At 51.2% G+C, this 14,303-nt stretch overlaps 1 protein-coding gene across 1 annotated transcript in view; it reads left to right on the top strand.

Annotated features, from left to right (window-relative positions):
- LOC137340372 (inactive pancreatic lipase-related protein 1-like) overlaps nucleotides 1-11,165 on the top strand; it is a 69,436-nt gene extending 58,271 nt beyond the window's left edge. The window contains exons 9-13 of the mRNA XM_068002791.1: nucleotides 5,951-6,069; nucleotides 7,998-8,127; nucleotides 9,199-9,310; nucleotides 10,399-10,566; nucleotides 10,980-11,165. Of these exons, the coding sequence (XP_067858892.1) occupies nucleotides 5,951-6,069; nucleotides 7,998-8,127; nucleotides 9,199-9,310; nucleotides 10,399-10,566; nucleotides 10,980-11,049 (599 nt within the window). The 3' untranslated portion in view covers nucleotides 11,050-11,165. The remainder of the gene's footprint in view (nucleotides 1-5,950; nucleotides 6,070-7,997; nucleotides 8,128-9,198; nucleotides 9,311-10,398; nucleotides 10,567-10,979) is intronic.
- The last annotated feature ends 3,138 nt before the right edge of the window (nucleotides 11,166-14,303 follow it).

A 14,303-nucleotide genomic window follows, 5' to 3' on the forward strand; every position in this document is an offset into this window, starting at 1 on the left:
GGAGTGGGATGGTGTCCGGTGTCTCTATAGGGAGTGGGATGGTGTCCGGTGTTTCTATAGGGAGTGGGATGGTGTCCGGTGTTTCTATAGGGAGTGGGATGGTGTCCGGTGTTTCTATAGGGAGTGGGATGGTGTCCGGTGTCTCTATAGGGAGTGGGACGTTGTCCGGTGTTTCTATAGGGAGTGGGATGGTGTCCGGTGTCTCTATAGGGAGTGGGATGGTGTCCGGTGTCTCTATAGGGAGTGGGATGGTGTCCGGTGATTCTATAGGGAGTGGGATGGTGTCCGGTGTTTCTATAGGGAGTGGGACGGTGTCCGGTGTTTCTACAGGGAGTGGGACGGTGTCCGGTGAGTCTATAGGGAGTGGGATGGTGTCCGGTGATTCTATAGGGAGTGGGACGGTGTCCGGTGTTTCTATAGGGAGTGGGACGGTGTCCGGTGTTTCTATAGGGAGTGGGATTGTGTCCGGTGTCTCTATAGGGAGTGGGATGGTGTCCGGTGTTTCTATAGGGAGTGGGATGGTGTCCGGTGTTTCTATAGGGAGTGGGACGGTGTCCGGTGTTTCTATAGGGAGTGGGACGGTGTCCGGTGATTCTATAGGGAGTGGGATGGTGTCCGGTGATTCTTTCGGGAGTGGGACGGTGTCCGGTGTTTCTATAGGGAGTGGGATGGTGTCCGGTGTCTCTATAGGGAGTGGGATGGTGTCCGGTGTTTCTATAGGGATTGGGATGGTGTCCGGTGTTTCTATAGGGAGTGGGACGGTGTCCGGTGTTTCTATAGGGAGTGGGATGGTGTCCGGTGTCTCTATAGGGAGTGGGATGGTGTCCGGTGTTTCTATAGGGAGTGGGATGGTGTCCGGTGTCTCTATAGGGAGTGGGACGGTGTCCGGTGTTTCTATAGGGAGTGGGACGGTGTCCGGTGTTTCTATAGGGAGTGGGACGGTGTCCGGTGTCTCTATAGGGAGTGGGACGGTGTCCGGTGTCTCTATAGGGAGTGGGACGGTGTCCGGTGTCTCTATAGGGAGTGGGATGGTGTCCGGTGTCTCTATAGGGAGTGGGATGGTGTCCGGTGATTCTATAGGGAGTGGGATGGTGTCCGGTGTCTCTATAGGGAGTGGGATGGTGTCCGGTGTCTCTATAGGGAGTGGGATGGTGTCCGGTGATTCTATAGGGAGTGGGATGGTGTCCGGTGTTTCTATAGGGAGTGGGACGGTGTCCGGTGTCTCTATAGGGAGTGGGATGGTGTCCGGTGATTCTACAGGGAGTGGGATGGTGTCCGGTGTCTCTATAGGGAGTGGGATGGTGTCCGGTGTCTCTATAGGGAGTGGGATGGTGTCCGGTGATTCTACAGGGAGTGGGATGGTGTCCGGTGTTTCTATAGGGAGTGGGATGGTGTCCGGTGATTCTATAGGGAGTGGGATGGTGTCCGGTGTTTCTATAGGGAGTGGGATGGTGTCCGGTGATTCTATAGGGAGTGGGATGGTGTCCGGTGATTCTATAGGGAGTGGGACGGTGTCCGGTGTTTCTATAGGGAGTGGGATGGTGTCCGGTGATTCTATAGGGAGTGGGATGGTGTCCGGTGTTTCTATAGGGAGTGGGATGGTGTCCGGTGATTCTATAGGGAGTGGGATGGTGTCCGGTGATTCTATAGGGAGTGGGACGGTGTCCGGTGTTTCTACAGGGAGTGGGACGGTGTCCGGTGATTCTATAGGGAGTGGGATGGTGTCCGGTGATTCTATAGGGAGTGGGACGGTGTCCGGTGTTTCTATAGGGAGTGGGACGGTGTCCGGTGTTTCTATAGGGAGTGGGATGGTGTCCGGTGTCTCTATAGGGAGTGGGATGGTGTCCGGTGTTTCTATAGGGAGTGGGATGGTGTCCGGTGTTTCTATAGGGAGTGGGACGGCGTCCGGTGTTTCTATAGGGAGTGGGACGGTGTCCGGTGATTCTATAGGGAGTGGGATGGTGTCCGGTGATTCTATAGGGAGTGGGACGGTGTCCGGTGTTTCTATAGGGAGTGGGATGGTGTCCGGTGTCTCTATAGGGAGTGGGATGGTGTCCGGTGTTTCTATAGGGAGTGGGATGGTGTCCGGTGTTTCTATAGGGAGTGGGACGGTGTCCGGTGTTTCTATAGGGAGTGGGATGGTGTCCGGTGTCTCTATAGGGAGTGGGACGGTGTCCGGTGTCTCTATAGGGAGTGGGATGGTGTCCGGTGTTTCTATAGGGAGTGGGATGGTGTCCGGTGTCTCTATAGGGAGTGGGACGGTGTCCGGTGTCTCTATAGGGAGTGGGATGGTGTCCGGTGTCTCTATAGGGAGTGGGATGGTGTCCGGTGTTTCTATAGGGAGTGGGATGGTGTCCGGTGATTCTATAGGGAGTGGGATGGTGTCCGGTGATTCTATAGGGAGTGGGATGGTGTCCGGTGTTTCTATGGGGAGTGGGATGGTGTCCGGTGTCTCTATAGGGAGTGGGATGGTGTCCGGTGTCTCTATAGGGAGTGGGACGGTGTCCGGTGTCTCTATAGGGAGTGGGACGGTGTCCGGTGTTTCTATGGGGAGTGGGATGGTGTCCGGTGTCTCTATAGGGAGTGGGACGGTGTCCGGTGTCTCTATAGGGAGTGGGACGGTGTCCGGTGTTTCTATAGGGAGTGGGATGGTGTCCGGTGTTTCTATAGGGAGTGGGACGGTGTCCGGTGTCTCTATAGGGAGTGGGATGGTGTCCTGTGTTTCTATAGGGAGTGGGATGGTGTCCCGTGTCTCTATAGGGAGTGGGATGGTGTCCGGTGTTTCTATAGGGAGTGGGACGGTGTCCGGTGTTTCTATAGGGAGTGGGATGGTGTCCGGTGTTTCTATAGGGAGTGGGATGGTGTCCGGTGTCTCTATAGGGAGTGGGATGGTGTCCGGTGTTTCTATAGGGAGTGGGACGGTGTCCGGTGTTTCTATAGGGAGTGGGATGGTGTCCGGTGTTTCTATAGGGAGTGGGATGGTGTCCGGTGTTTCTATAGGGAGTGGGACGGTGTCCGGTGTTTCTATAGGGAGTGGGATGGTGTCCGGTGTTTCTATAGGGAGTGGGATGGTGTCCGGTGTTTCTATAGGGAGTGGGATGGTGTCCGGTGTCTCTATAGGGAGTGGGATGGTGTCCGGTGTTTCTATAGGGAGTGGGATGGTGTCCGGTGTCTCTATAGGGAGTGGGACGGTGTCCGGTGTTTCTATAGGGAGTGGGATGGTGTCCGGTGTTTCTATAGGGAGTGGGATGGTGTCCGGTGATTCTATAGGGAGTGGGATGGTGTCCGGTGATTCTATAGGGAGTGGGATGGTGTCCGGTGTTTCTATAGGGAGTGGGATGGTGTCCGGTGTCTCTTTCGGGAGTGGGATGGTGTCCGGTGTCTCTATAGGGAGTGGGATGGTGTCCGGTGTCTCTATAGGGAGTGGGACGGTGTCCGGTGTTTCTATAGGGAGTGGGATGGTGTCCGGTGTTTCTATAGGGAGTGGGATGGTGTCCGGTGTTTCTATAGGGAGTGGGATGGTGTCCGGTGTCTCTATAGGGAGTGGGATGGTGTCCGGTGTTTCTATAGGGAGTGGGATGGTGTCCGGTGTCTCTATAGGGAGTGGGACGGTGTCCGGTGTTTCTATAGGGAGTGGGATGGTGTCCGGTGTTTCTATAGGGAGTGGGATGGTGTCCGGTGATTCTATAGGGAGTGGGATGGTGTCCGGTGTCTCTATAGGGAGTGGGATGGTGTCCGGTGTTTCTATAGGGAGTGGGATGGTGTCCGGTGTTTCTATAGGGAGTGGGATGGTGTCCGGTGTTTCTATAGGGAGTGGGATGGTGTCCGGTGTTTCTATAGGGAGTGGGATGGTGTCCGGTGTCTCTTTCGGGAGTGGGATGGTGTCCGGTGTCTCTATAGGGAGTGGGATGGTGTCCGGTGTTTCTATAGGGAGTGGGATGGTGTCCGGTGTTTCTATAGGGAGTGGGATGGTGTCCGGTGTTTCTATAGGGAGTGGGACGGTGTCCGGTGTTTCTATAGGGAATGGGACGGTGTCCGGTGTTTCTATAGGGAGTGGGATGGTGTCCGGTGTTTCTATAGGGAGTGGGATGGTGTCCGGTGTTTCTATAGGGAGTGGGATGGTGTCCGGTGTTTCTATAGGGAGTGGGATGGTGTCCGGTGTTTCTATAGGGAGTGGGACGGTGTCCGGTGTTTCTATAGGGAGTGGGATGGTGTCCGGTGTTTCTATAGGGAGTGGGACGGTGTCCGGTGTTTCTTTCGGGAGTTCGATGGTGTCCGGTGTTTCTATAGGGAGTGGGATGGTGTCCGGTGTTTCTATAGGGAGTGGGACGGTGTCCGGTGTTTCTATAGGGAGTGGGATGGTGTCCGGTGTTTCTATAGGGAGTGGGACGGTGTCCGGTGATTCTATAGGGAGTGGGATGGTGTGGGTGTCTCTATAGTTTCTTATCCATTCCCATGGTTTTCCCGGAATCCCCAGTTTCACCAGCCGCCTTTCACGTGGAACTTTATCAAACAGCCTTTTGAAAGTTGAGATAATCCCACAACACTGGGGCTCGTTCAGCTACAAAATAAACGGTGACAGTAGAACAAAGTGAGCCAGGTACAAACGAGTAAAAGGAAAAATTAGGGCTTATCTCTGAGTCAGAAGGAGCAGGATTCGAACCCTCACTCCAGACACTCCCGGGGAGTGGAGACCGGAGCTCCAGACAGTCCCGGGGAGCGGAGACCGGAGCCCCAGACAGTCCCGGGGAGTGGAGGCCGGAGCTCCAGACAGTCCCGGGGAGCAGAGACCGGAGCTCCAGACAGTCCCGGGGAGCGGAGACAGGAGCTCCAGACTGTCCCGGGGAGTGGAGACAGGAGCTCCAGACAGTCCCGGGGAGCAGAGACCGGAGCTCCAGACAGTCCCGGGGAGCAGAGACCGGAGACCAGACAGTCCCGGGGAGCGGAGACAGGAGCTCCAGACTGTCCCGGGGAGTGGAGACAGGAGCTCCAGACAGTCCCGGGGAGCGGAGACCGGAGCTCCAGACAGTCCCGGGGAGCGGAGACCAGAGCTCCAGACTGTCCCGGGGAGTGGAGACCGGAGCTCCAGACAGTCCCGGGGAGCGGAGACCGGAGCTCCAGACAGTCCCGGGGAGCGGAGACCAGAGCTCCAGACTGTCCCGGGGAGTGGAGACCGGAGCTCCAGACTGTCCCGGGGAGTGGAGACCGGAGCTCCAGACAGTCCCGGGGAGCAGAGACCGGAGCTCCAGACAGTCCCGGGGAGTGGAGACCGGAGCTCCAGACAGTCCCGGGGAGCGGAGACCGGAGCTCCAGACAGTCCCGGGGAGCGGAGACCGGAGCTCCAGACAGTCCCGGGGAGCGGAGACCAGAGCTCCAGACAGTCCCGGCTCCGGCTCTGAATCCCAGGTTGACGTCCAGCGGGATTCTCGTGTCCGATGGGTGTGGGTGGCCCCCCCTCATTTTATGGGTTGTGGGAGCCCCGAAAACCCTCCCCCCGGATAGGACCAACCCCCCGACTGGTATAAAGGGGGTTATGGAGGAGTGTCCACGTCACGGCCTGTCAGACTGTTAATCAGCCTGTGAATCCTCTCACTACTTCACACTATTCTCTGAGGGGAGAGTTGCGAAAACATGAAAAATCGACATCGTTTTAAACCCCTCGATCGATCACCATTAACCGGGGAATGAAACCCAAGTTTACCAGGTGATGATGACTGAACTTTCTCGAAGGCTGGTCCAGCCTTTGTAAAGTTTACTGTCCCCTTTAAGCAGGGTGAAATACTCCCTCCCGCTCCTTCACGAGGCAAGGAAGCCTCTGATTCTCTTTCTCATTTCTATCTCGCTGTCGCCTTGCCAACAGGACCCGAGATCAAACCATCCTCTTGGTCGATTAAAGTCACACCTGATTAAATATGAAACAGAAATGGAAATTTTACTTTGCTTCCCACAGGTACAAAGAACTTTCTCTTCTGCAACCATTTCCGTGCGGTTAAATATTTTTCGGAGAGTTTAAAGTCACCGGATGGTTTTGTGGCCTATCCCTGTGGCAGTGACAAAGAGTTTAAGGCAGTAAGTACAACATGAGCAATGCACTCCGGCCACATCTGTACCCGTCGCAGCGTCCATTGATCGAATAAAATATCCAGGAACCACAGATAGACCCTCACCATTAGACACGAGCCCACACAATGGGATTCAGAATTACTGTTTACATTAAATTTGGTTGCAGTCTTTCTTTGTGCTCATGAAACTATCAAGAGGGGGTAACAGTACAAAAATCAAACACTCCCAGGGCAGGTACAGCACGGGTTAGATACAGAGTAAAGCTCCCTCTACACTGTCCCATCAAACACTCCCAGGGCAGGTACAGCACGGGTTAGATACAGAGTAAAGCTCCCTCTACACTGTCCCATCAAACACTCCCAGGGCAGGTACAGTACGGGGTTAGATACAGAGTAAAGCTCCCTCTACACTGTCCCATCAAACACTCCCAGGGGCAGGTACAGCACGGGTTAGATACAGAGTAAAGCTCCCTCTACACTGTCCCATCAAACACTCCCAGGGCAGGTACAGCACGGGTTAGATACAGAGTAAAGCTCCCTCTACACTGTCCCATCAAACACTCCCAGGGCAGGTACAGGGTTAGATACAGAGTAAAGCTCCCTCTACACTGTCCCATCAAACACTCCCAGGGCAGGTACAGGGTTAGATACAGAGTAAAGCTCCCTCTACACTGTCCCATCAAACACTCCCAGAGCAGGTACAGGGTTAGATACAGAGTAAAGCCTCCCTGTTTCTGATACTTTAACATATACAGAGTCTGCTTCTTCATCATTCAGCATTGAGCAAGTTTCAGACTGCAAGCCTCCTCGCTGCCACGAGGTGGTGCCAGTGAGCTTTCAAATACTTCACAATACAAAACTGTGTCCAAAAACTTTGACCCGGTTCAGCACAATTTGAAATGTTTCCAATCCCACTCGGTGCTTGGAACACATCCACCCTGCACTACCCTGCACTATCCTGCACTACCCTGCACTATCCTGCAATACCCTGCACTATCCTGCACTACCCTGCACTATCCTGCAATACCCTGCACTATCCTGCACTACCCTGCACTATCCTGCACTACCCTGCACTATCCTGCACTACCCTGCACTACCCTGCACTATCCTGCAATACCCTGCACTATCCTGCAATACCCTGCAATACCCTGCACTATCCTGCACTACCCTGCACTATCCTGCACTACCCTGCACTATCCTGCACTACCCTGCACTACCCTGCACTATCCTGCAATACCCTGCACTATCCTGCAATACCCTGCACTATCCTGCACTACCCTGCACTATCCTGCACTACCCTGCACTACCCTGCACTATCCTGCACTACCCTGCACTATCCTGCAATACCCTGCACTATCCTGCACTATCCTGCACTACCCTGCACTATCCTGCACTACCCTGCACTATCCTGCACTATCCTGCACTACCCTGCACTATCCTGCACTATCCTGCACTACCCTGCACTATCCTGCACTACCCTGCACTATCCTGCACTACCCTCCATTCTACTTGGGACACTCGGTGATGTACTTGATTGTGCGGCCGAACAGGCACGAGAGGCTGAATGACCACACCCGTGTTTCTACCTAATACAGAAAAACTGTTCAGTTAAAATTGAGGGAATGGCCTGTGGGCCCCTGTCCGTGAGTCAGGCGGCTGTAATTGAACCCTTCCCTCGGGGGGAGCTGCCTGTGGGGGTGGGGGAACAGTCCCCGGCAGCTCCTCCCAATTGTGGCACTCCTCGGGCCTCCGTCATTGGACGCTGGGATTGTTCCGTGCACCAATTGGCCTAAAGGAATTTCTAGGCCAGAGACGTTTAAGAATGGGGGAAGTTTTCTGCACATCAGGCCCAAGGAAAAATCCCCATCAAATTTGCCGACAGGAGTGATGGTGATTTGACAATGCTGACTAACGAAGAATTGTGTTTTGACCCAGGGGGAATGTTTTGCGTGTCCGTCTGATGGGTGTCCAACCATGGGATACAACATTGGGACGTATCGAGTACCAGCTGGGTTTCTGCATCAGAGGTTCTACCTCAACACTGGAGAATCCAGCCCCTTTGCACGTGAGTGGTGAGCTGGCCCGGGAAGCTCTGTCGATCTTCACACTCAGTCCTGCCTGACTTTCAGTGTGGATGGAGTGAGTAAATCTGACCCTTTTCCCTGGACGTCTTGTGGGACAGATCATAAGACGAGGGACCAGAGAGACACAAGAGTGATTGGGCCAATGTGCAGGGTACAGTCAAAAGAAGTAAAATGGGCCTTGGATTAAACTTTCTGCTGAAAGGATTCTGATCTCAAAAAGCGCAGATCCCAGAGCAGCCCCAACAAATCTCACATCCAACTCAACACATCAATGTCTAAAATCTGCCACAACATCCCAACAACACAACTATCCCAACATGGCAACCACCCCCAGCTCTATCGCTATGAACATAGAAACAGGAGGAGGCCATTCAGCCCCTCAAGCCTGTTCCTCCATTCAATTGGATCATGGCTAATCTGTACCTTAACTCCATTTACCTGCCTTGGTTCCCTATCGCTTAATCCCCTCACCCAACGAAAATCGATCAATCTCAGTTTTGAATTTTTCAATTGACCCCTGGCCTCAACAACTTTCTGGGGAAGAGAGTTCCAGATTCCCACTCCCCTTTGTGTGAAGAAGTGCTTCCTGACATCACCCCTGAACGGCCTGACTCTGATTTTAAGGTTCTGCCCCCTTGTTCTGGACTCCCCCCACCAGAGGAAATAGTTTCTCTATATCTACCCTATCAAATCCTTTAATCATCTTAAACACCTCGATTAGATCACCCCTTAATCTTCGATACTCGAGGGAATACAAGCCTAGTCTGTGCGACCTGTCCTCATAATTTAATCCTTTTAGCCCCGGTATCATTCTGGTGAATCTGCGCTGCGCCCCCTCCAAGGCCAATATATCCTTCCTGAGGTGCGGTGCCCAGAACTGAACACAGTCTCTCCGGACGGGGGTCTGACCAGAGCTTTATATAAACTGTAATATAACTTCCACCCCTGTGTATTCCAGCCCCCTTTGAGATAAAGGCCAACATTCCATTAGACTTTTTAATTCTTTTTTTGACCAACTCACAAACTCCTTTCTCACCTTTCTTGCCCCACAGTTTGGCGATATCGTGTGTCCGTAAAACTCGCTGGCTCCCATTCTGTGTCCGGAGTCTTGAACATCGCCTTATATGGAACCAAGGGGAACACACGGCAGCACGAGATCACAAAGTGAGGCACTGCAGCGTTCACAAGTTCAACACCTTTATTATAACATCACTTTATTAACATATTCATCTCTATTATCTAAATATTCAGTCCCTTTATTAAAATATTCTGTCCCTTTATTAAGTAATTCAGTGCTTTATTACAACATTACAACTTTTGTTAAAATATTCAACCCCTTAATTGAAATATTTCACCTTTTTATTATGTAGTTTGATCCCTTTATTATAATATTTTATGCTGATGTGGGCCGTGTTGCCGCATTGGGCACGAGTGGAGCTCGATCCATTTGCCGAGGAACTGGGCAGTTCACTGGGTCAGACACTGACCTTTCACCTCGGAGGCCTGGGTTAAAATAAAAGTGGTGAATTAAATAGGGGAATCCTTTCATAAGAACATAAGAAATAGGAGCAGGAGTAGGCCACTCGGCCCCTCGAGCCTGCTCCGCCATTCAATCAGATCATGGCTGATCTTTGACCTCAACTCCACTTTCCCGCCCGATTCCCCATATCCCTTGATTCCCCTCGAGTCCAAAAATCTATCGATCTCAGTCTTGAATATACTCACCGACTGAGCATCCACAGCCCTCTGGGGTAGAGAATTCCAAAGATTCACAACCCTCTGAGTGAAGAAATTCCTCCTCATCTCAGTCTTAAATGTCTGACCCCTTGTCCTGAGTCTATGCCCCCTAGTTCCAGACTCTCCAGCCAGGGGAAACAACCTCTCAGCATCTACCCTGTCAAGCCCCCTCAGAATCTTATATGTTTCAATGAGATCACCTCTCATTCTTCTAAACTCCAGAGAGTATAGGCCCATTCTACTCAATCTCTCCTCATAGGACAACCCTCTCATCCCAGGAATTAATCTAGTGAACCTTCATTGCACCGTCTCTAAGGCAAGTATATCCTTCCTTAGATAAGGAGACCAAAGCTGTACACAGTACTCCAGGTGAGGTCTCACCAAAGCCCTGTACAATTGTAGTAAAACTCCCTTACTCTTGTACTCCAACCCCCTTGCAATAAAGGCCAACATGCCATTTGCCTTCCTAATTGCCTGCTGTACCCTTGTGCTAACTTTCCTTTTTCTTTATCTAGAGCTAAACTCCGCCCGGGAAGGACATACTCTGCTTTTATTGACGCAGAGTTAGACTTGGGGGAAGTCACCAGTGTGAAGTTTCTGTGGGACAACAATGTGGTAAATGTATTTCACCCTCGGCTCGGAGCTGCGACCATCACCCTGGAGCGAGGGAATGACCACACCAGGTTAGTGAAGAAGATCAAGAGCTGCTTTCTGTCTTTGGATTGTCTGTGAAGGGAGGTTGTGATGGGAATGATGTGAGGGGAGTGGGGGGGGGAAAGGATAGTTTCAGTCTCGGAGGAAGTGGAGCACGGCTCAGTTTGGTAACCTCTGATTCAGAGGCTGAACCCTGACTTTAGCACATAATCTGGGCCACCAGGAGAGAGAGAGAGAGAGAATGCTGCACTGTCAGTGGTGCTGTGCTTCAGATGGTCCTGCTGTCTGTACTGGGGTTGGTGTTCTGGAAGGCTGGGATCAAACGGGCTTTGGGGAATTCCTCATGTGAACTTACTTCCTGAATCCTAGCCTAGACATTCTCAGTCACAAGACGCAGTCACAAGAACGCTCCAATCCCTGCTCTGTTTTCTCCCTCTCACAGCTTCCAGTTTTGTGGGGACCAGACCGTTAGAGAGAAGACCCTGCAAACTCTCACTCCCTGCGCCAACTAGGAAACTGATCCAAGCCACATTGATCTACTGGGACTCGACTGAAGAGCTATTGGTCAGAGGATCAAAATCTGCACTCAAATTCCCAGAGTTCCAACCAGAATGCTTCTGGGGACAGATGTGGAAAATTGGTAATCTGGGGGAGGGGGGTGGGGGGGTAATAAGGAGCATCACTTCCGCAAGGGGGGTGGTTTACCCCGGTCTGTGCTTGGGGACCACTAATATCCAGGAATTGGCTACTCCGAGGTGACCCAGTGCAGACACAGGGAGAATTCCACTTAACGGAGGCTGACTCAATCTTCAGTCATCTTCACCAGCTTGGATCAGGGCTGCTGTAACAAACAAATAAAGAATCTGCTTGTTCATTGACTCATTCCATTTTTCGATAGAAATGCAAATGGCAGAAAACGTACAGATTACACTGAACTGAGACAAACATCACAACATGGACAATATAGATGGATGATGAGTTGGAATGAATAGGTCCATTGGGATTGTGTACAATGGGAGTGAATGGGAAGGGGTTTGGTCCATTGGGATTCGATACAATGGGAGTGAATGGGAAGGGGTTTGGTCCATTGGGATTGTGTACAATGGGAGTGAATGGAAAGGGGTTTGGTCCATTGGAATTCTAGTAAATGGGAGTGAATGTTCTCGTTTATGGGCTGGGATACACATCACACTGAGTAACTGATTAAATTCAAATTTGATTCTTCTTGTTCTTTGAGTTGAAGGGCTTTTCAAAGGGAATTTTGAAGTCAGATTATAACAAGTTCTAAAGAGCTCTGAGCAACCGTTCTTAAATTGTAATGTTATTACTTTTTCCTAAAATTCATCTTGATGTTATTTATGTAGCGGAGGGTCACTGGTGCCTCAGGGGAAGTGGGGCAATGCTCTGCTTTATAACGACAGGGGTGTCACACCACGTGACACACACTGTATCAGATAATAAACAGGAAATGTTTAAATCATGATGGCCCCTTCCTCATGGTTATACAGGGGCTGCCTGGGGAACGCTGAATCATAGAATCATAGAAAGGTTACAGCACGGAAGGAGGCCATTCAGCCCATCGAGTCCATGCTGGCTCTATGCAAGAGCAATCCAGCTAGTCCCACTCCCTGCCCTATCCCCGTAGCCCTGCAAATGCCTTGAGGTAGAGATTTATTGGCCTGTCCCTTTACCATGCATATGTGTTTAGATACAGAGTAAAGCTCCCTCTACACTGTCCCATCAAACACTCCCAGGGCAGGTACAGCACAGGTTAGATACAGAGTAAAGCTCCCTCTACACTGTCCCATCAAACACTCCCAGGGCAGGTACAGCACAGGTTAGATACAGAGTAAAGCTCCCTCTACACTGTCCCATCAAACACTCCCAGGGCAGGTACAGGGTTAGATACAGAGTAAAGCTCCCTCTACACTGTCCCATCAAACACTCCCAGGGCAGGTACAGCACGAGTTAGATACAGAGTAAAGCTCCCTCTACACTGTCCCATCAAACACTCCCAGGGCAGGTACAGGGTTAGATACAGAGTAAAGCTCCCTCTACACTGTCCCATCAAACACTCCCAGGGCAGGTACAGCACGGGTTAGATACAGAGTAAAGCTCCCTCTACACTGTCCCGTCAAACACTCCCAGGGCAGGTACAGCACAAATGTGCATGAGAGAGAGTTTGAGTGTGAACAAGATTGAGATTGAAATTCAGAGGATGAGATAGAAAGAGAGAGAGAGGGAGAGAGAGAAGCTGTCATTGGGGAGATTCTAGGGTTGAGATTTATGATTGTCACGAGTGAGGCAGATTTCAGTCACAGTTAAACATGTTTATTTATTTATCTGTTTATTTTTCAAAGTGACTAATAGTTAAATCTCTAACTGACATTGAGTATCTGTCACTTCCAGTGAGTGACAGTTGGCAAGTCTGAGAGAGCGAGACAGAGAATGTAGAGAGAGAAAGAGTGAGAGTGAAGTAGAGAGTGCCAAAGCAGACAGATAGAGGGAGAGAGAGAGATAGAGGGAAAGAGAGACAGAGAGGGGGAGAGAGATAGAGATAGAGGGAAAGAGAGACAGAGAAGGAGAGAGAGATAGAGGGAAAGAGAAATAGAGAGGGAAAGAGAGAGATAGAGGGAAAGAGAGACAGAGAGGGGGAAGAGAGACAGAGAGGGAGAGAGAGAGACAGGGAATGAGAGACAGAGAGGGAGAGAGAGATAGAGGGAAAGAGAGACAGAGAGGGAGAGAGAGCTAGAGGGAAAGAGAGGGAGAGAGGGAGAGAGAGAGAGAGATAGAGGGAAAGAGAGACAGAGAGGGGGAGCGAGAGATAGAGGTAAAGAGAGTCAGAGAGGGGGAGAGAGATAGAGAGAAAGAGAGACAGGGGGAGGGAGAGATAGAGGGAAAGAGAGACAGACAGAGAGAGAGATAGTGGGAAAGAGAGTCAGAGAAGGGGAGAGAGATAGAAGGAAAGAGAGAAAAGAGAGGGAGCGAGAGATAATAGGAAAGAGAGACAGGGAGGAAGAGAGAGAGATAGAGGGAAAGAGAGAGAGGGAGAGAGATAGAGGGAAAGAGAGATAGAGAGGGAAAGAGAGACAGAGACAGAGAGAGATAACGCGAAAGAGAGACAGACCTGGGGAGTGAGATAGAGGGAAAGAGAGACAGAGAGAGAGAAAGAGATAGTGGGAAAGAGAGACCGAGAGGGAGAGAGAGAGATAGAGGGAAAGAGAGACAGAGAGGGAGAGAGAGAGATAGAGGGAAAGAGAGTCAGAGAGGGAGAGAGAGAGATAGAGGGAAAGAGAGACAGAGAGAGAGAAAGAGATAGTGGGAAAGAGAGACAGAGAGGGAGAGCAAGAGATAGAGGTAAAGAGTCATAGAGGGGGAGAGAGAGAGATAGAGAGAAAGAGTGACAGGGGGAGGGAGAGATAGTGGGAAAGAGAGGGAAAGAGGAAGAGTGAGAGATACACGAAAGGGAGACAGATGGGGGAGTGAGATAAAGGGAAAGAGAGGCAGAGAGAGAGAGAGATAGAAGGGAAGAGAGATAGAGAGGGAGAGAGGGATAGAGGGAAAGAGAGACAGAGAGGGAGAGAGAGATAGAATGAAAGAGAGAAAAGAGAGAGAGAGAGATAATAGGAAAGAGAGACAGGGAGGAAGAGAGAGAGATAGAGGGAAAGAGAGTCAGAGAGGGAGAGAGAGAGATAGAGGGAAAGAGAGAGAGAAAGAGATAGTGGGAAAGAGAGACAGAGAGGGAGTGCAAGAGATAGAGGTAAAG

Source organism: Heptranchias perlo, chromosome 21, assembly GCF_035084215.1.
Source record: "Heptranchias perlo isolate sHepPer1 chromosome 21, sHepPer1.hap1, whole genome shotgun sequence".
Taxonomy (NCBI): domain Eukaryota; kingdom Metazoa; phylum Chordata; class Chondrichthyes; order Hexanchiformes; family Hexanchidae; genus Heptranchias; species Heptranchias perlo.